The following is a 20337-nucleotide window of genomic DNA, read 5'->3' on the forward strand; positions in this document are numbered from 1 at the left end:
ACCATAGTACTACTGTTGAACAGCTTTTATCAGAGTAATCAATGACCTAAATTCAAAAGTGAGTCAAACAGAACTTTTGTTGTAGTTTTACTTGATCAGTGCAGTCTTTATCATGGTTGATAATGATATTATAATTATTCAGTTGTCACTATAATTCAGTTGGTTGGGGCCTCTTCATCACTTGTTTTCTTCCTACAAAAAGATGGGTAATTCCCACGACTACTGCTTTTTAATTCACACATGCTCCCTTTTGGCAATATAAGTGTTGCATGAATCATTATATTTATATCAACAACGGAGCAAATTACCTACCTACAGTATAAAAGGTGTCTCTAACCGTAATGAACCCATAGATAATTATCACCTGACTCTCTGTATATCTCTCTTTATAACTATGTTTTAGTTATTTGGCCAAAAACTCAGCCTTAAGGTTATCCTCAACCTTGTTTCCAGCCACAGCATGCAAACTTTCAGTGAAAAAGTTCTGATAAACCTGCCTGTTCAGCACCAAACAGCAGACTGTTCATCAACAAGCTAGCAAACATAGTGGAGCATTTAGGAGTTACAGCGCCAGATCAGGAGTTCATGGAGGGAGACCCGAACAGAGCTAGTAGGGGAGGGAATATGGGACTTACTTTTTCGTGGTGGATGGAAGAACAAGCTCAAATAAATGGCAGTGTCTGTTGGATGTGTACATTTGCTAACACATAAGCCATAACAATATATAAGGTGATAAGTGTGCGCTTATGTATAGTTGCAATTTCTCACCTGCACAGAAAATAATGAGGTGTTGGAGGTGTGCTGCTGATTTGCAAAACAGAAATAAAGGAGTGCTCTCTTTAATCATTACTGACCCAAACAAAGGACGGCTCCAGCTTATTCAAAACGCTTCTTGTGAAGCCTCTTGTTTATATGCAAACATATTACTCCAGTACTCAAATCACTTCACATTTGGATTAATTTTAAGGAGATTATTTCCTGTAAATATTACATCAGAGATGAATTTTCTTTTTATAGGTCAATGCCATGACAGTATTTTTAAATTTGATGTATTGCATATTTTGAGTCTGGAACAAGATTAATTAATTAACAACTTTTTAATGCATTTTTTAACAGTACCCTATTCCTAACTTCACCACCCAAAAAATGTCAGGCGGTGCAACCAAATCATTGTAAATATATATATCTTCCTATTATTGATTTCAGTTATCTCTCTTTTCTTTTAGCAAGATATGCTCTCTTGCAGCTGGATCATATTTAATGCACTCCCTGTGTGGAGCTGATTTAACTTAAAATGATTGAGAAATATAATAAAAAAGGTTTTAAAGTGTATAAGATCTTTAACTTAAAATCAATAAACATTTTACAAATGCATTAGATAATCTTGGAGTTTTAAACAAGAGTATTTATTTCATTTAGTGTCATTTCCTTTCGTTTGAAACATAGTATCATGCTATGGTGTTCTACTTTGAATTTATCACCATTAAAATATTATTTTTAAATACTTTTCTTAGTTTGTTCACTCGTACAGACAGTTGACATTTTGGGGGTTCAAGCTTCAAAAACATAAATACTATTTATTATTCTAATGTACTTAAATTGACACAAAAACATGTATGTTATGGCATTGACCCCTATGTTTTCTTACATCACTACATCAGGCCAGTGGTTCGTCTTTGGTCTTGCCTGGATATCTGTCCAGTGTAGACCTTTTTTAATGTATGATACAGAATAGTATTAGGACCAATAAAAACTACTAAAAAAATGACTGTTGTGATTTCTCCTCGGTTGGGCCCTTTTTTGAGTTAGATTTACTGTACTACCTTTATTCTTATTTCTCTTATCTTTTATTGTTGTTTGCACTTTCTTGAATTGTATTTATTGGGTTGTTGTACATGTTACTGTGTGCATGACAATGTAGATATTATATATTTATTTCTAGTGGGGATACTTGTACCGAGCTGATTTGTGAGCAACTTGTGCTGAACTTTATTTTCCCACAGCATGGCAAGTTAAAATAAGTTGCTTGCCTTGATAATGTGCTGGAGGAGGGCTGCTGATTTGCAAAACGGAAATATAAAAAAGCTCTCTCTGATCATTACCCACCCAAAAAAAGATGAAGGCTCGAGCTTTTTCAACATTTCTTGTGAAGCCTCTTGTGTCGATGCCATTATATCAGTCCAGTTCAAAACTCTCTTTTTTGAAGGACTTTATGGTTTGACTTCCTATTATATGTCTGACCTGCTCACTGACAACAGTCCAGTCCTTATAGCTTATCTGCTTTTCTAATGAGATGTAGGGTTTGTCTTTCTGAAGGAAGGGTGGCCATTTTCCCTCATATTGCATATTTTTTGCACTTTCTTGAATTGTATCTATTGTATTCTTATATATGTTGCTGTGTGCATTTTAATGTAAAGAATTTACTTGCAATGAAATGCCAATATAAATAAAATTGTCAAGCTTTGCCTGAAACACAGTGACATTTCAAGACTACATTTCGTTAAACAATCGTGGAGAGCTGTCAGATGGAGTCTCCACCACCAGGTGTTCCTAAATTAATGGAAAACTTGGACGTTGGCGAGTTGAATGCTGCTCAGACTTTGACCTCATATGTCTCACACTGTAGCCTACAGTGTGACATTTGCACTATCTGAACTTCAGTCCTTTTGAACAGAACACAGAGAGTGTGTCACACTCTGTAATTAGTTAGTTAGTCATTTTACTAACTGAACTGCAAAGTTAGGGAGGATAGATGATTTACAGCAGCAGAATAGTAATCATCAATCACAGCATGTTAATGGCATACATTTTTGATTAGCTGATAAGAAAAGGTGTGGAGCGGTGGAATGTCCTTATGAAGCTAATGAAAAATAAGAAATCATCACATATTCAAGTGCATAATCAAAATCTATTTTATGTTAATCAATATTTCACCCTTAAATTCCAAAATTGAATTCCTAAGACCTGAAGACAAACATATCTTCCCCCATGCTAAACCTTCTATTTACATTGTCCAACATTCAGCTGACTGAAGGGTCCAGTGTCTGAGAAGTAATGTTATGAGTGTGTCATTGACACATCTCCTTTTCATGCCTTTTCTTACTATTTGTGCACACCTACAATTTGTCTCTCTCTCTCACACTCTCACTCACACACACACACACACACACACGCACATTATGCAAGAGGCAAGAACACGCTGAATATTGTTAACCATACGTGTCAAACAAATGTCTTTCATAAAAAGACACAATACAAATATGAGTCATATTCACATATTTTAGTGATTAGAGAGAAAAGTGCATTTGCTTTGTAAATGACTGAGGTGAACATAAGCTGGAAATACTGTCTCCGGTCAATTTTATAATGTTTCAGACTGACTTGTTTTTAAACGAGAACCCAGTGAAAGGTTCATATGAACTTGATTGGCTAACTACATGAAAAGACTGAGGGTAAAGCTACATGTTCCAGGCAAAACATCAGCATCCTCACAGTTGACTGATTTAGTTCTAAAGTAACTCTGCTGAACGTTAGCTTCGCTTACTCAGACAAGCAAGACAGAGATTAGATTTATACTTTATTATTATTCATATATTCAATCAGTGTGATTTATTATAGAAAAGATGAAAACTAAGTCTGGTGATGGTGACGCTATCTTGAATAACAAGTTTAGCTGGGGTTGCTGGAATGTAAACTTTCCCAAATCCAGTAAGGAGCAAGGCTGAGCCGCTAACCTAGCTGCTAGTCTCACTCTCATCCATGAGAATCCTGGACTGGCTCCCACACAGTGGGGAAATACTACACAGGGGATGTGCTATCATGAACAGGACCTTTTCAATGTAACCTTATACCATAAAATAATGTTGTATGAAATGCAGCTGCCACTGTAAGAAATGGTGGGTTATTATTGTAGGAAATAGGCTAGTTAGGCAGCCATGCTAATGTCTGTTTGTTACATTAGGGCAAATAAACAGTTTAATCCAGGGCCAAAAGGAAACACCTATTGTATTGTACTGTTAGAATCCCAAATTTTGTTAATTGACGTCCTGTACAAAGTGCCACTCTGGCCGCCAAACTCAGATTAGGAAAAATAATAAATAATTAGGGATCCTACATATTCAAAGAGCATTTTTACCACACAAAAAATATTACAGCATAAACAAACCAAACCTTATGGCGAGAACTTTGGCCTGTGGGCCCGGGTTCGGGCAGCCCTGGTTTAATTCATCCGTTACAGTTTTGCTCTTGTGATTTTGGTTTTGGAAAGGCTTTCCAGTTTCCAGACAGAAACTACCACAATCTTCATATAAGTAGTATCTCTCTTAGTGGAGCCATGCACTCTGCTTCAACATGTAGAGAAATCCAAAGCTTGACTAAAGTGCTATGCCTAGCTATTGTTGTCAAGCTGCTAACTGTTTGAGGGAATGGTTTAGTGAACGATCAGTTGGACATCAAAAAAGTGGATTAAGCTTTTTCCCTGCTGTACCAAATATGTTCACAATGTTTGGGCCCTGTACTCTGAAACAGCCTGTGTCCTGCACAGCTGTTGGACTGGCCCACTTTTGCCTTCATCCACTGCTTGTGTGTTCACAGGTGACGTTCATATCATCCAGGACATGAGAGGCAAGGCAAGCACAGGAAACGGAAGTCTGTTTCTTCACTGGAAGTCTTCCTTTGGTTGTCCAGGGCCAACCTGTACTTTTTCAGCTCCTATTATCAGCGTCTGAGCACCTCAGGCTGCCTGCTTGTCTGGGTGGCTCTTTAATTTGTGGAATTTAACACTGTCCAGTTTCTCGAACCTCTTCTCACAGAACTCGCAGGTGAAGTTGTAGTGGGCCTCTGAAGTGTGTTTCTTCATGTGCCAGTTCAGGGATGCGCGCTGGCGACACTGGTAGCCACAGATTTCACATCTGATAGATGATGTTAGGGTGAGAAGACAAGAAGGAAGGGCCAGGGAACAAAAGAGAAGAGTGATGAGTGTGTTGTATTGTTGTATTTATGAATTTATATCCTCTAAAATCCTCATTCATTTTCCTTTCTGCATCTGTGTGATGAATCCAGGTCCAATAACCATTCAATTGGTTCTAAATTGTCAGCTCAATCCTGAAGTATCACAGACTAGAACTTCAGGCCAACATGCTCAGTGGAACAATGTGAAATGGTAAGATCTGTTTTCAGCCTTAATAACTTACTGGAGAGGTGTTTCTCCTGTGTGGGTCCGCCGGTGAACCTCCAGGTGATTCTTACGCTTAAAGGATTTTCCACACGTCTCACAGATGAAATCTCTGACCCCTGTGAAAAGACTCTGTTACAGTTGGAGATTTATCACAATGGAATTCAGACATGACATGTGTGTTTTTGTGAGCCCACCTGAATGGATGATCATATGGCGATGCAGATGGTTTGACAGGTAGAACTTTTTCCCGCAGCCAGGATGGGGGCAAACCTTGGTCCTCCCTTTCCTGTGAACTAGGTTGACATGATTCTACACAGAGAGGGAAGAATGAAAGAGATGGTTATTTTAATCTTCAACTAAACCAAACGGAAGCTGAAATGTAAAGTATGAATGGAAAAGGTTGTTATTACCTGAAAGCTGCTTATAGCTACATAGACCTGACTGCAGCCCTCATATGGACAGTGGAACATCTTAAGCATCCCATCTGCCTCAATGATGGGACCTCGCCTGTTTCTCTTTGACCTGACACTGCAAAAACAGACGCTGCAGACTTAGTTCACAATAACAAGTGGTCAATAAGTGGAGTGGATCTCTGCTGAGCTGCTGTACTTCAAATCCTTCTCAATATGTGTGCATGTATGTGAACCACTGACCTGCTCAGACTCCGCTGCAGCTCTCTGTCACTGCCCAACTCCAAAGGGTCAACACTGGGCTGCAGCAGCTGTTTGTCACTCAAACCTGCAAAACAGAAACAGAGCAAAAACTGATTACAAAATGACTGACATGCAGGTATTGGCTGAATCAAAATGTCCACCCTCTGGAGTTGAGGACTGAGGACTGGGTACTAGAGGAATTTTATACTAGTCAAAGGTTACAGAAGGTTACAGTCTCCTCATTGCTCCACACAGATAATGTTCTCATCCTCTGATTTTGTCTCTCCAGTGGAAGCTTTGAGTGAGGTTTAAGTCACATGCTTCATGTATATCAAGATTTATTTGCCAAGTCTGTTTCTTTACACCATGTTTTTCCACCTCAGCCAAGCGTAATTTCTTAAAAACTTGTTTGCAATATTTGGATGATTGTGTTTCAAATTTTTCGCATTTCCACTCTTTTTTTGCAAAATAAAAACAGGTGGTTGGAAGGCCCTTTTTTTTACTATTTGTGTGCAATATAACCCTTAATATTAAATAAACATAAACATATAACTAAAATCTAGTAGTAGTTTTAGAAGTATTTAGTCACATCCATTCCACAAAGGAATGTTTTGCCCTTCTGGTTCCCTTTGCCATTCACTGGTGCCCCTGAGTGGGTTGATCTTTTCATAGCAAAATGATTAAATTATATTCAAGATTAATTTAACTGGGGCGCTCAGATAGCTCCTTGATCCGATATGTGGCCCTTTGCTGTGTGTCATCCCCTACATAAATAACTGCCCAGGTATTCATGACTGTGTATACTGTACATGCTTCTTACACAGTGGAATAGGCAAATTAACCCTGTGGCAACCAGTCATTTCAATTAATGATTTAACAGCTTGCAGCATTCGGAGGGTAGTGCAGAGAGAGCAATGGGTTTATTTAACAATGAAATTCAGCACTAACCAAACAGTTTTACTTTTTTGATGTCTAGCTATTTAAAAATGTGGGCTTTGTGCAGGATGTCCCATGTCGTGCAGCCAATCAGTGGCCTACAGTGTTTTCACGTCAAGTTTAGTATCAGCATAGCTCGCTCTGGAACCTTGACTGAGGTGGTACCAAAAAAAGTACCAGGTACCAGGCACTATCCATAATGGAAAATCAAAACAGAGAGGGTCGAGTTGAGTCAAGCTGTACAATGTTGGGATAAACAGTATTTGGCACTCCTACAACGGGTGGCACGCTAGGTGACCGCCTAGCTTCCCTGCACCTAAAAATGGCATCCACATACACACGTGGACTGACCCATCGTGTACCCACTGTCAGTAGCACCCACAAAAATGCAGAGCCAGTTCTGAATGTAGCGTACCCGTCATCGAGTCTTCATCCTCCGCTGTTCTGAGTTTCGAGTCAGACGTGCAGACTTGGTTATAGGTGACACCCCCGATGACAGTGCAGGTGACTTCCTCCACGTTTCCGCCGCCCATGTTGAGCTGGATACCCTCTGATGCCAGGGCCTCATAGCTGGGGCCAGTGATAATAATTAACTGGGGATGGAAAAAGATTTAAAAAAAACAACAGTAACTGTTGAGAAAAGAAAATAATAGTGAACTGCTTGGTTTGTACCAACATCTCTACAAGGGACTCAGTCACCTACCTGTGAGCCTTCCAAAGTGGTCCTCTGATCAGGAATCTCACAGCTGGTCACCACCGTCTGCAGAGTCTGAGGGTCAAACAGCTCACTCTGCTCTTGCATGGGTGGTGGGACCAACTGCTCCGCGTGAGCTCCCAGTGGGACTGAGCCACTCAGGCTCTGTGTTAGCACTGAGTCCTCGTCCGTCTTCTCCAGTTTATCAGCTAAGGATGCCGTCACGGTAACACACTCATAACTGTGCGGTATAGTCCTGATCTCTTCCTCTCCTCCGTCTCTGCCTTGCCTCAGGTCCTCTGCCTCCTCTGCCTCGTCTGCCTCATCCTCTGAGGGGATGGAGTGAAATGCAGCAGCGGGGGAGCCTTGCTGTCGCTCCATGACCATCTCCCAGACGGGAACATCCTTGGAAGAGGCCTCTATACTGGGCTGGTGGTTCGGAGTGTCAGCCTGTTCTATCGGGCTCATGGTTGTATGCTGTATCTCAGACACATCCACATTTTCTTCCACATCTACAGAAAAGAAGATGAAATGAATGAAAAGGGCATGTTGATCATCAAGGAAGTCAAGATGTATCAGCCACTGACCACCACATTTAACTGCTCAGGGTATTAACAATGAAAATGAATACCTCTAAATGAATCAAGGAATGAAATTATTATTCCGCACCTTTGAACTGTTTGGTCGCCTCCTTTCTCCTCTTCCTGTTCATAACACTTTTAGCCACAGGCTCATCAGTCTTTGCTGCGCTCTCTCCATCCTCCTCACCGTTCACTTCGTCTTCATGTTCAGAGTCACTCGCCTCCCTCGGTGGGGAGAAAAGGTATTGCACAAATGAGTGGTTAGAGTCACATTGCCAGATAGCAGCAGTGGAGAAGTTGGGCTGGGGCTCCAGGGCTCTGAGCTGGGGCTCATGAGGGCAGGAGTGGGAGTGCTCCTGGTACCAACAAACCAGGCTCTGGAGACTGGACACACGCTCTTTCCTGCCTGGGAAACAACAAAAGTCAGCTGAAAGGAAGATTGTAGATGAGCGAATAACTGAACTTCAAAAATATTTTGCTATCAGATTTGAATCCTTTGTTGATTTTTGTTGTATAAACAACTAAAATACACACACAATGTATATAAAACCTTTTCTGCCAAGAAGAGACAAAAATAAATAAATATTCTTTCTGAGTCAAAATGAAAAGATACTAAGTTATACCTTTCAGCTCTTACATTAACAGTTACCTTCATTGTCGATTAACTTGAGCTGATAATTTTGCCAGAAAGTGATAAAAAAATACATATTGCAATTTTTTTTAAGGTTCTTAGGTTACATAATGTTGTCACATAAAACAAAGAGGAGCAGCGAAACCTCACATTTTAGGTTGGAAATGAGTAATGTTTGTCATTTGTGCTTGAAAAGACACTTTCAAAATAGTTTTCTGTCGATTAACTAATTACCTAATCAACTGATAGTTTCTGCTCTAATAGATTATATATAGCATTTATCTTTTGTCATTCTTCATATTTGATGTATTTCTACTCTTTACCTTATATGTTTTGGCTGTCTAATACCATAAGAGTTACGGAGGCAGGATTAGTAGTTTGTGAAATGTAAACAATTGACTTATCATGCAGGTTGCCATTGAGACTACAGGTGTAGAAATTAGTATACCTACATGGAATCAGTTGACTGCTACCATTCAATTTTCTCTTTGTCAAATCATATAAACAACAGCAGCAAAGCAGCTGTCAGGCTTAAAGAGATCCAAAAACAGATTAATTTGACTGACAAACAACAACCTGGCGATTCTAACAGAACCAGCTATCACACTCCTCCCAAACCTTTGAGATTCACCTGCCAATGGCTTCACTCACCTTTTTTCTGTTTTACTGAGACTTCTGGAGCAATCTTCTTTCTGTAATGCAAAAACACGTTCATTTAGACATTCACTGGTCAGGTTAAGCAGAATAAAACACCTACTCCATGGACCTGAGAGAGCAGCTCATGATATTACAGTAGTACAATGTGCACGGTCTGGTTGGGGGACATTAGCTTACCCGCAGTATTTCTGCTGGTATTTGTCTCCATAGGTGGAGTTGAGCAGGATCAGATACTCTGCCAGTCCAGCATCACTCAGACTGGTCCGCCTGCGGAGCTCACTCCACAGCTTGTGCGATTCTCCCAGGTACACCCGCCTCACGTCGTACTTCTTTCGGGATTCAAGACGCCTCTGGGCTCGGTCGGAGTCTGTGAGCCTGGGTCGTCCTCTGCAACGTCTAAAAACACCTTTCCCTTGGTCCACAGCTTGGTCAGCGTCCAGAGGAACTTCCAACTCTGCCAGGCTATGCGCCATCTTGGCCACAGCAGCTGATGTTGTGATTACCCGGTATCCCGGAAGTTGTCAAGCCGGACCGGAAGCGCTGATACAGACGCCTTTTCCGCTTTTGTTCCCACACCACGGGGTTGTAAACTTCACCGAAACAGGGCCGTATACGGTTGTGTACATGTCTGTTAAAATACTGAGATAAATATACTCTGTGTACCCCGAGAACCGCAGCGGAACGATACAGTCCGCAAAGTGTTTTTCTCACACGGACCGCAATAAGCACGAACACCAATGTGCAACATGTAAACATACGCGGGAAACTTCAGCGTCAACACAACTATCACACGACATAACTAGAGAAAAACTGCATCATATTGTGAGTCATGACAGACATTTTGACGCTAGTGTTTCGGACTTTCATGTCACACACGGAGGTAAGGAAGGACCTCGCAGTCGCTCCTCCAGCACCGACAACCTGCGGCACGCTGCTGGTCGGAGACCCCGGGATCAGCCGCTCTGTGCTGCTGCTGGCGGCCGTCACAGCTGCCTCGGAGATGGGATTGAAAGTGATCTTCTTCACTCAAACACAAATCCAAAGCCTTCCAGTGTGTCTGCAGAAGTGTGTTCCCAGCCTGAGCCCACAAAGTCTAAAGGTGGAGATCACTTTCCTCTCAAACCGTGTGCTTGATTTCACCTCTTTCTCGTTATAAAGTGCTTGTAGTTTTAACTAATGGATGTATGTGTGGTTAATACGTCATTTAGTTGTACTTTATAGATTAGTATGTCATTTTTGAGACCAACAACTGGTTTGCCAAGTTGTGAAAACAGGACGTATAGGATGTTTGGACCACAGTCGATTTAACTACTCATTAACATTTACAGAACTGAAACCTTGATGTCTTATTGAGAAAACCCTTCATCATTTACTTATAATTTATATGTCTACTCGATGTCATATACAAAAGACAAAAACTCTTGGACACTTATTGATGTCTTGCATATGAATGACTCAGCAGCATTAACATGGTCAACAACCTGGCAACCCAAAACGTATTAATGGTCAGTAAATAATTTATCAATGAATAATAAAGCCATTAGTTTCACACTTTAGTCTTACGAGAAACTGGTCCCGTATTTTCTTTCTTGAAATACATCTTACTAATACAAGCATATATTTGTTTGTACATTACATATTATTTACATTATTTTGTATTTTCTGAAAAAATATATTTATGTCTAAGAAGTTAACAAAGTTCCTTATGCAACATTCACAGTGCAAGCCTCAATGCCCAATTCTGATTTATTGCTCAGATCAGATTTTTTGTTTTTGTTTTGCTTTTGGTATTTTTTCAGAATGTGGCTTTTATATATAATCAGATAACAGTGTGAACAGGTCACAGTCCTGAAGTGACCCGACAAATGTCGATCTAGAGAAACATAAAAGTCACATTAATTCTGATATGACCGTTCACACTGAGGTCACATTGTAATCTATAACAATCTATAAGCTCATAAAATAATCAGATTCCATGTGATTTGTGCCACAACTTGTGTCACACCATTATTTAAAAAAAAAAAAAACAGATCTGAGTCACCTATGAGCAAAAAGCGTGTGAACATACCGTACGTGGTGATTGTTTTGCAATGTGACCTCAGTGTGATCAGTCATATAGGTAGTTATGCAACTTTTATGTCACTCTACATTGACATTTGTCATATGGGTCAGTTAAGGACTGTGACCTGTTCACAATGGAATCTGCAATAGGACACATTTAAAAAATAATGTGAACAGCCAAACAAAAATCAGATATGAGCAATAAATAGTGTGAACGGAGAAAACAACTTCAACATTTTTAGATCATGGAACAACACACTTTTTGGCATTTTGCTTGATAAACAATTTGAACAATTAATCTATTGATAAAAGTGTTGACATTTAGTTGACTAGTTAACATTTCAGAACTTGTCCTATGACAGTATATCAGATGATGTTTGAGTCATTTTTCAAGACCTTTGTGGGTGTAGTTTATCAGGCCAACAGGTAAAATAAATTGTCAATTATTAAATAAGTTGATTGACAGAAAATTAACAAGTATTTTGATAAATTGTGTCAGCCATTGTTCAAGTAAAAATGCCAAACATTGCTGGTTCAAGCTATGTGAGTATTTGCTGATTTTGTCTTTAGTAAACTGAACATGTGATGGGGATTTTCCCTCTGTTCTTTGACATTTCTAAACAATTAACTGAATTTCTGACCAGCTACATTGATGCGTTCAGCTTCTGTCTGTATAATTCATTTATTCTTTTCTTTCTTTTTTCTTAAAGAAAATCAAGTTTTCCTATCCTAGAACAGTGGAGGAGCTGCTGCAGCAGGTGGCCAGCCTCCATGAGTCCAGCAACACATCTCCCATACCTCCCTCACTGATCATAGTTGACAGGCTGGAGGGCTACCTGTGTGGTCCTGAAGGTGGCACCCACAGTGGAGTTCACACAGGAGAACAGTCCTGTGCCGCACACCTGTCTGCACTGCTGTGTGACAGTGCTGCCTTTCTCACACAGCTTCTGAAACAACGCTCCTCAAGCTCGGCCCCCTGCCGTCTCATCGCCTCTTTCCAATCGGAAGTGGACGCTGGGCACTCCAGTGGGGAGGCCTCCTGCACAGATTCCATCCTTGATGTTCTTGATCGATATTTCCAGGTACGCTTCACTCTGGACCGAGACAGGAGCTACGAAGCTGCAGCAGCTGGACTACAGGAGGTGTGGCACATTTACCTTTCTGGGACAGGCATTACAGAGGCTTGTAGTACCAAAGACTGTGAGGACAGGCAAGATGTAGCCCAAGAGTGGCAGCTGTTAATTTTTCCTGATGGTTTAATGGAGTTTAAGTTGGTTTGAAAACGTTTGTATCAAAGACTTTAGTTTTCACCGAAGCTAGTTGCCTTATCACTGATGCAGCATGATGTCATCTGCTGCTCACCCTTTCAGATATCAGTTAACAGGACAGCAGTGGTTGTAGATGTACATTTATTGAGTTGAAATTTTAAATGGCATAAAACTTTGTCAAACACATGAATGAAATCTTACACAATGAAAAACTGTACATAGAAATTGAGGAATGGGACTACTGAGTAGTGGTTACCAACTTTTTTTGTTCAAGCCCCTTTAAAACTTGTGGTCCCCCAAAAGGTAAAAAAGAAAAAGGATCTCTCAATACACTGTACGTTAAAATAAACAAATATTTTGCACATAGCACATTCATTTCTTCTCTTCTTTCTTAGCCCCTTAATCATTTTGTGACCCTGTCACTTTTATCTTGCAACCCTTGGAGGGGTCCTGTCCCTCAGGTTGGAAACACTGGAGCGATTAACATGTGTGAGAAATTGGACTCAGGTGGCTGATATCACAGTTAAAGTATTTTACAAATCAATAAGAATATATCAAATATATATTTTGAAAAATAAACAATATCATTGTCAATACAGATATTATATCTGAAAATTTAAAAAAAATTAAATATCACTCAAAGGAAACTACTAATAAGGAAATTTGTATTAAAATATTAATTCATGCAAGAAGGAGATATTCACCTTTTGAGTGTGACAAATGTAAGATTTACAACAGATATATGTTGTATATTAGGAAAAAAAGCCAAAATAATATCCACAAATCATATTTGATAACTCATTATTTGCTTTTGTGAAAAACGTGTTAGAGACAGCCAGTTGGTTGTAGTTTGGGCATTAAACCTTTGTTTACTTTTTGTGTCACACATTTCTTTCTAAAATATAAGTCAACAGTGAATAGAAATGTTGTTGAGTAGTGACAGTTTCAGTTACAAGATATTTGCACTAAGACAAAAGCAAACAAGCATGAAGAACAGAAATTATTCAGTTTGATTTCTCAGCTGTGGTGAATTTAAATGTTTTGCATAGAACTGTCAAGGTTAAGACATGCTGTACACACTCTGCTCTTTAGATGGCAGCAGTGACTGAAAACAAGTTAGAGACTTACTAACAACTACAGTTACATGAGGAGTAATAATGTCTTAAAACCTTCATACAAAGCCTACAGTAGTAGTAATTTTATTTATTTTGTTCCAGGATTCTGTTGGCAACAACTTGTTAGTTTAATTGTCCTCTGAAACGGCTGTAATACTACAAAAAGCATCTTATACTATTTACAAATACAGTGAATTTCTTAAGACACAAAATGGCATTGACATAATGACTGCGGGGTTCAAGTTAAATCTGTGTAGTTTAAATTTGAGGGTGTGTTAAACTATAAGGCCGGCAATATTACATTTTTTTATTGTCAACAAATCCCAACCAACAAAGTGTTGAGTGTCTGTGGCACTCAAATAGCCAGCCAGCAGTTTCAATTTCGTTAAATACTGCATGATTTCCTAAAAAATGCTGAAGTAAAACCAGTAAAAATAAACCACTGTACCTATCTTCATCATAATGAGGAAACATGTCACATAGTGCAATTATCTGATGGATTGCCATGAATAAAAAAAATCTCTGGTCCCCAGAGGACAAAGTGTCTTATCTACCACCATCATCAGGTTTAAATTTCAATCAGTCAAGTACTTTGGTTTATGGCCAAATACTAATAATATTCTCATCAGCCTCAACTTATAATACTTATACTTTGTATTCAGTACTAATTAACAATTATCAGCATGCGAACAATTTAAACAGTGATGATAAAAACTAAGATGGTGAATATGATAAACATCAGAGTAATGCTGCTGTGAGCATGTTAGCATACTGACATTAGCATTTAGCAAACAGCATTGCTGTCCCTAATGCCGGCTAATGTGAGGCCTCCATACTTGGTCTTCTGTATAAGTAATTACCAAGTTAGCTATATCAGAGCTTTCAGAAAAAATCTGAGTTTCTTTGTAACAAATTATGACCCGGACTTGAATGCTATTTACAAGTCAGAAGTACAGCCTCACAGAGCTGCGAGCATGACTGTAGACCAAAATGGAGGTCCACAGTTTGTCATAGGAATTAGCTATATCAGGCTTTCGGTCCACTTGCAACTCTTGTAGAGGGATAAATTAACTGATGATTTTGTCTTTTTGTGGGATATTTTGACAATACAAAAAAATATAAATGTATCATCACCAGCCTTTTTCTTCAAGACACATCAGAGGAATAGCAAAGAGCATTGTCCTGTATTGTTCACAGTCTTCAATTCTAGGATGTTGACTATCTTTGAACCTAATTGCTATTCTGTCATTTAAGCGTTAATATAAGAGTACACTCAAATATGAATAAATGACTATGGAAACACTCTTAAACTTTAATTTTGATAAAATTATAAAAACCCTGGTCTGATCTACAGGATAGGATACCTACAGATCAGTATGCAGACCTTTGCATTGACTATCAGAATTTGGTGGAAACCACAGCTGCCATTTCAGTGTAATGGTATTGTCCTGTACAGATCAGGGATGATTTGGATAAAGTAGAAATGATGTATGTACACAAAGTGGACTCTTCTTCCTTAGTCCTTTAGTTTACACTTTGGTGTCAGTCAGCTCCGGAATCCCTGGTACTCCTTTCTTAACAGTTAAAGAGAGGCTTTGTAGCTTTGGGTGAATACCCAAATACCCTTCACAGAGCCTGCCTCAAGGCTCAGCCCATGTGTAAACTGTCCAGCTTAGTCCCTTCTCAGCTGTCATCATGGACAGGGTGCTGCCTCAACAGGAAAGGTCTTCTATGAGCAGGAATATCGTTCTTGTACTCATTGGCGTAGATAGCCACTTTTCCAATGTCGTCTACTCTGCTCATGGGGCTGTAATCCATAGAGACCCCAGAGTCTGCCACTGCCATGTAGGTGTACCCTGGGCCTTTGGGCATCCAGATGTGGTTTGGGTACTCAAAGCTGGACTGTGATGAAAGGCGTCCCGATCCGGAGCTCTGCTGCACTGATCCGAGGTCAGAGTGAGATTCACACAAAGCTTTCTTTCTGGAGGCAAAAAGCACCTCAAGGGGTAAGGCCTCCTCGAGAATGTCATCCAGATGTTCGTCCTCGCTGCGGTTGTTGGCATTGAGGGTGACATAGGCGTCTTGAGACTCCAGCAGAGAGGACTGGGAGGAGGGAACAGGGTTCTGGTGGAGGGCCCGTAAGCGGTCCATCAGCCAGTGGTCATGTGGTGTGGCTCTCCATCTATCTGTCAGAACTGAACCCCCTCTTTCCAACGTCTCTCTCTCACTGAGCCCTTTCTTTACAGTCCTGTCCTCCTTCCTGTCTGCAGTCAAAGCTCTAGAGGTCTTTGGCAGCAGAGGTGGGGAAGGCGGTGTGGGGCAAAGGCTGAGCTCTGACAGGACCTCCAGGCGAGAGGGGAATTCTTCTGAGTCGTAGAAAGCTGGGGTCAACCATAAACCTCCGTTGGTGTGCCCTAACCACTCCTGCACAACAATATAACAAAGGATTATGAAAACTTTCCTGACTTTTCCTGTAATGCAGGGAGGCTGACATTTGTGGTATTGATTGAAATGTCTTGACAACTATTGGATAGATTGCCATGATAAGGATGAATTGTAAGGTCAGTGTCCAGTTCTTTAGTTTCTAACTACAAAAATGTTGGCATGCTAACATGCTAAACTAAGACGGTCAACAAAGTGGTAAAAATTATATCTGCTAGACATCAGCATGCTATCATTTTCATTGTGAGCATGCAGTGTGCTGACTTTAGCAATTATCACAAATGTGAGTATTAGGCCTGGTGCCTAATTACAGAACTCAGGCCCTAGCAAGGCTGTACCTGTGTCTTGTTCTTACCTTAAAGTCCCCACCATAAACAGTAAAAAGGCCTTGAAACTTGCTGTCAGGAGTTGGAATAGTCGGCCAAATCTTGTTTACAAGAAACCTGAAAAGAGCACAGATTGAGATCTACATTTCATCTTTTTCCATTAATCAGAACTATAAGCTGATTCTGACATATGCATAGTGTATAAGTTATGTGTTCTTGGTTGACTGACCTGCGATGTGACAGGAGCATAGCGAGAGACAGCCCAATGAGGACAAAAGAGATGATGAGAGTCAGGGACATGATGAGTAGATCGAGTTCTAGAGGAAGCACAGAACAATCACAAAACAGTAAGCAAAATAAATAAAACCAATGCATACTGGATCTTCTCATGTGACACATGTTTGTATTGCATAGGTGAATGAATATTCACCTGCAGGCAGTGTTTCCATGAACTCCGGCTCACTCCAGGCACTCCAATAGCCGTTGTAACTAATGCCATCCAGCTTTACACGGACTCGCACCTTGTACTTTGTACCTGGCTGCAGGCCCCTCAGGATCAACTCGGAGCTGGCTCGTGCCACCTCTACCTGCAAAACAGTCCTCAACTCATCAGTATGGGTTCCTATTTGCACCAACCATTCAGAAAAACCTACTGCTTAAAGCTTTATCCAACCTCTGACATATCAGTGAGGTCATGCAGGACATTAAAATAACCGTCATACCTGCCCCACGTGGTTGTCTGCTGCACTGTAGCTGACCTCGTACATCATGCTGTCATCCATGTACTTGAGAGGGGGAGGCACCCAGCTAACATTCAGCTGGCCTTGCTGACCCGTGCTGCTCACTGTCACGTTAGCCGGCGGGTTCAGAAGAACTGCAGTGCAGACGGACAAAAGGCAGCTTGTTAGGGAAGACTTTGAGGGAGGGAAGTCGAGGAAAATAACCAAAAAACCACTGACATATTGACACCTTTTCAGCTGTTGTTTACACATCCAGCAGAAACGTAAACATTAACATTCATTTCTGGAGATTTTTGTGTCCACCTGATGAAAATAAATCCAATATTCACTCTCATATTAGCTCTGTTTTTTGGTCTCCACCTGAGGTTAATATCTGGCTTAGCTGCTAAATGCTCCTCTATGTTTTTCATCTAGTTGCTAAATTTATCTATCTATTGGGCAGGTGCTTGACAGGTAGCGTGCAGTAGGTATTTAGAGCTTTTTCTCTGGAATAGTTGCCTGTTGTGGCAGAAAAAAATATTGATGTGAGCAGTGAGACATAAGCCGTAAAACCAAAACAATAGACTTAAAGGTGATAAAGCTGAGTGGAACTGCAGATTCAGGTGATAATCAATAGATTTGTCAACGATTATCAATATAAGAATAGAAATTATAGCAGCTTTAAAAAAGGTTATTGGGAATTTTAGAGGAAGGAGTCGCACTTCTCTAACTGTACTGTTTAGTGGAATGTGAAGGCACAGTTTGCGGTAAACAACTTACAGACAAGCTCGATGAGAAGGCTGCGATTGTGGATGAGCACTCCCTCTCGATGAACTTGTATGTCCATTTGGACAAACATCTGGGTTCGGTTCAGATGGCAGATGAACAGCCTCTTCCCACCTGCTGCAGGGACGGTTCTCAGTGGGCACCTGCTGCTGTTTTCATTTCTGCTCGGGACAGAGGAAGACAGAATCACTGCAGTTGAAGAGCGAGGGAATTTTTTTCTTTGAATGAGTTTACTAAGAATTCGGACATAGGACTATGCTGAATGGTACTATTTTTTACGTATCTAGACTAAAATATTGGTCTTTTATTTAAATATCAGGCTCCTAAAAGTCTGTAAAAATTGCTTTTAACCATTAACTTACTTTTTTAATAATTGTAGTTTATGAACCATTAAATAGTTTCATTTATAGCATATTGGTTGCAATAGAGAAAAGAAAGACAAAGAAGAACTCAGTATATGAATTTCAGCGTTAAACAACTGTATATCGACCATAGTGGACACCCCACGTGTTGTTATGTCTCACATTGAATGTGACTTACTGGTAGGTGTATGTGAAGGAGTACTGGTCCACAGAGCCTGCCCTCTCTTCATCTTCCTCCCAGAAGCACGTGAAGTCTTTCCTGCCTTCAGCAAAGCACTTTGGGTTTTCTGGCTCTTCTTTCAGCATCATAGACACTAAGGAGGTAACAGACAATTGTAAGCAACCGAAAACCCCTTTGCTTGCTTAGATATGCTGTTATCTTAGATATGAAATCCAATCCAAATGATCTGAGGTTATTCTTAAATCTGTCCAACTTTTCAACAAAAGTTTCGGTTTTGCTGTCACTACAGGTAACAAGAGAAAATGTTTCTATCTTACCTTTTTTCTCGAAGTCTCGTGCGCCCTGGACGATGGAAGGTGTTTGCATGGCGCAGAATATCACGTAAAGTGCCAACAGTCGGCTCGGGTGATGGCATATCATCCTTTTGTCTTCTCTGTAAACAGAAAGACTTTTCGTCTTCTGTTGTCCGCATGCATAACTGGAAAACAACCTGTCTCCAACGCGTCCGCTGCTGGTCTCGTCGGGGGAGGTTTGTTTTTTGTTTAGATACCATTGATAGCGCAACGTGGTTACGCGCCTGCTTGTGAGCGATAAGGTGTTTAGAGCCGAGCTGTTTACTTTCTTCCAAAGTCAGTGTAAGAGAGGTGGGGCAAGATCAGTCTCACAACACGTTTTACTCTCTTGGTGATGGGCGGGAATCACGCGCTCATTGATGTTTACGACTTGTTTCTGCTGCTGTGGTGAGAGAGGAAGTGGACCTTTGACTGGTGCCGTGCGTAATAGCGCACAGACCATAAGTCTAAGTCTAAGATAGACAGACAGACAGACAGACAGACAGATAGATAGATAGACAGATAGACAGATAGATAGATAGATAGATAGATAGATAGATAGATAGATAGAGTTGTCTCTGGGAAACGGTAAAAGCAACATAAAAAAATGAATACAAAGAATCTATTTATTTATGGGTGTGTCCTGAGCACCTGTCTAGTGAGCGAACTGCGGCTGAAGCAGACCCCTTTCAGTATCTGAGGAGTTGGGGCTCTGCTGCTAGCTGGTCCCCGGCCAACTTAATCCCTGCATGTGCCCAAGTAACGGAAACCGCAGAGTGCTCACACACCTCAGAAGCAGACCTAAACGGTTTCTTATCTACTGGCTGCACTCACGTTTTCTTCGTTCGACCAGAATTATCAGAGCTGCAGACGCCCCTGTTTCTTCACCCATGATAAGTAGTCTGGGGGGGCGTAGTGGCCCATCCCCGTCAGTTTAAATGCAATTAAGCGCTTTTTTACATCACACGAAAGGGGAAAAGACAGTTTGATCCCAGTGAAGTGGGCACTGATGGAAAGAAAAGCTGCGTTTGGTTCACATGACTGCAATCAGCTACAGATGAAGATACCTTTGCTCTTAAATTTCAGTTTAGTGAATAAATGACTCCAGATAAGTTCCGTTTGAAAGAATTTAGAGGCCCTGCACACGGAGGGTAATGTGTCTTACTGACCATGGTGGCAGGAAGACGAGGATGAGGAAATCTGTATTGTTGTGGAGGACAATGGCAGAGTGTGGTTTCTCTGGTTCTTCAGATAAAACGTGGAAAAAAAGGCCCTGGCCTTATGTTTTGGGGTTAGGAAGCATGGTTATAAATTGCACTTTAGATGCTTCTGTCACCACAAACTCTACATTGTTGTCATGTTGTACCATTGGACACTTGAAGGAACTGAAGACATCGATTGGCAATTACTCAACCCC

At 40.6% G+C, this 20337-nt stretch overlaps 3 protein-coding genes across 3 annotated transcripts; 1 reads left to right on the forward strand and 2 right to left on the reverse strand.

Annotated features, from left to right (window-relative positions):
• Positions 1-2896: 2896 nt before the first annotated feature.
• On the reverse strand, positions 2897-9924 carry znf653 (zinc finger protein 653). The gene is made up of 10 exons (XM_051387305.1): positions 9506-9924; positions 9323-9363; positions 8129-8446; positions 7469-7971; positions 7181-7358; positions 5830-5914; positions 5587-5704; positions 5371-5485; positions 5193-5292; positions 2897-4910 (listed from the first exon to the last, which is right to left on the reverse strand). Exons 1-10 carry the CDS (start codon positions 9799-9801, stop codon positions 4733-4735), a joined length of 1932 nt encoding a protein of 643 aa, XP_051243265.1. The 5' UTR covers positions 9802-9924; the 3' UTR covers positions 2897-4732.
• Positions 9925-10141: 217 nt separating this feature from the next.
• Positions 10142-13024, forward strand: swsap1 (SWIM-type zinc finger 7 associated protein 1). Its single transcript, XM_051387329.1, has 2 exons — positions 10142-10427; positions 12100-13024. Exons 1-2 carry the CDS (start codon positions 10158-10160, stop codon positions 12667-12669), a joined length of 840 nt encoding a protein of 279 aa, XP_051243289.1. The 5' UTR covers positions 10142-10157; the 3' UTR covers positions 12670-13024.
• epor (erythropoietin receptor) lies at positions 12782-19193 on the reverse strand. The gene is made up of 8 exons (XM_051387309.1): positions 18906-19193; positions 18586-18721; positions 18040-18206; positions 17263-17414; positions 16971-17127; positions 16770-16857; positions 16570-16657; positions 12782-16196 (listed from the first exon to the last, which is right to left on the reverse strand). The coding sequence occupies exons 1-8, from the start codon at positions 19006-19008 to the stop codon at positions 15456-15458; spliced, it is 1632 nt and encodes a 543-aa protein (XP_051243269.1). The 5' UTR covers positions 19009-19193; the 3' UTR covers positions 12782-15455.
• Between the last annotated feature and the right edge of the window lie 1144 nt (positions 19194-20337).

Source organism: Dicentrarchus labrax, unplaced genomic scaffold, assembly GCF_905237075.1.
Source record: "Dicentrarchus labrax unplaced genomic scaffold, dlabrax2021, whole genome shotgun sequence".
NCBI classification, from domain to species: domain Eukaryota; kingdom Metazoa; phylum Chordata; class Actinopteri; family Moronidae; genus Dicentrarchus; species Dicentrarchus labrax.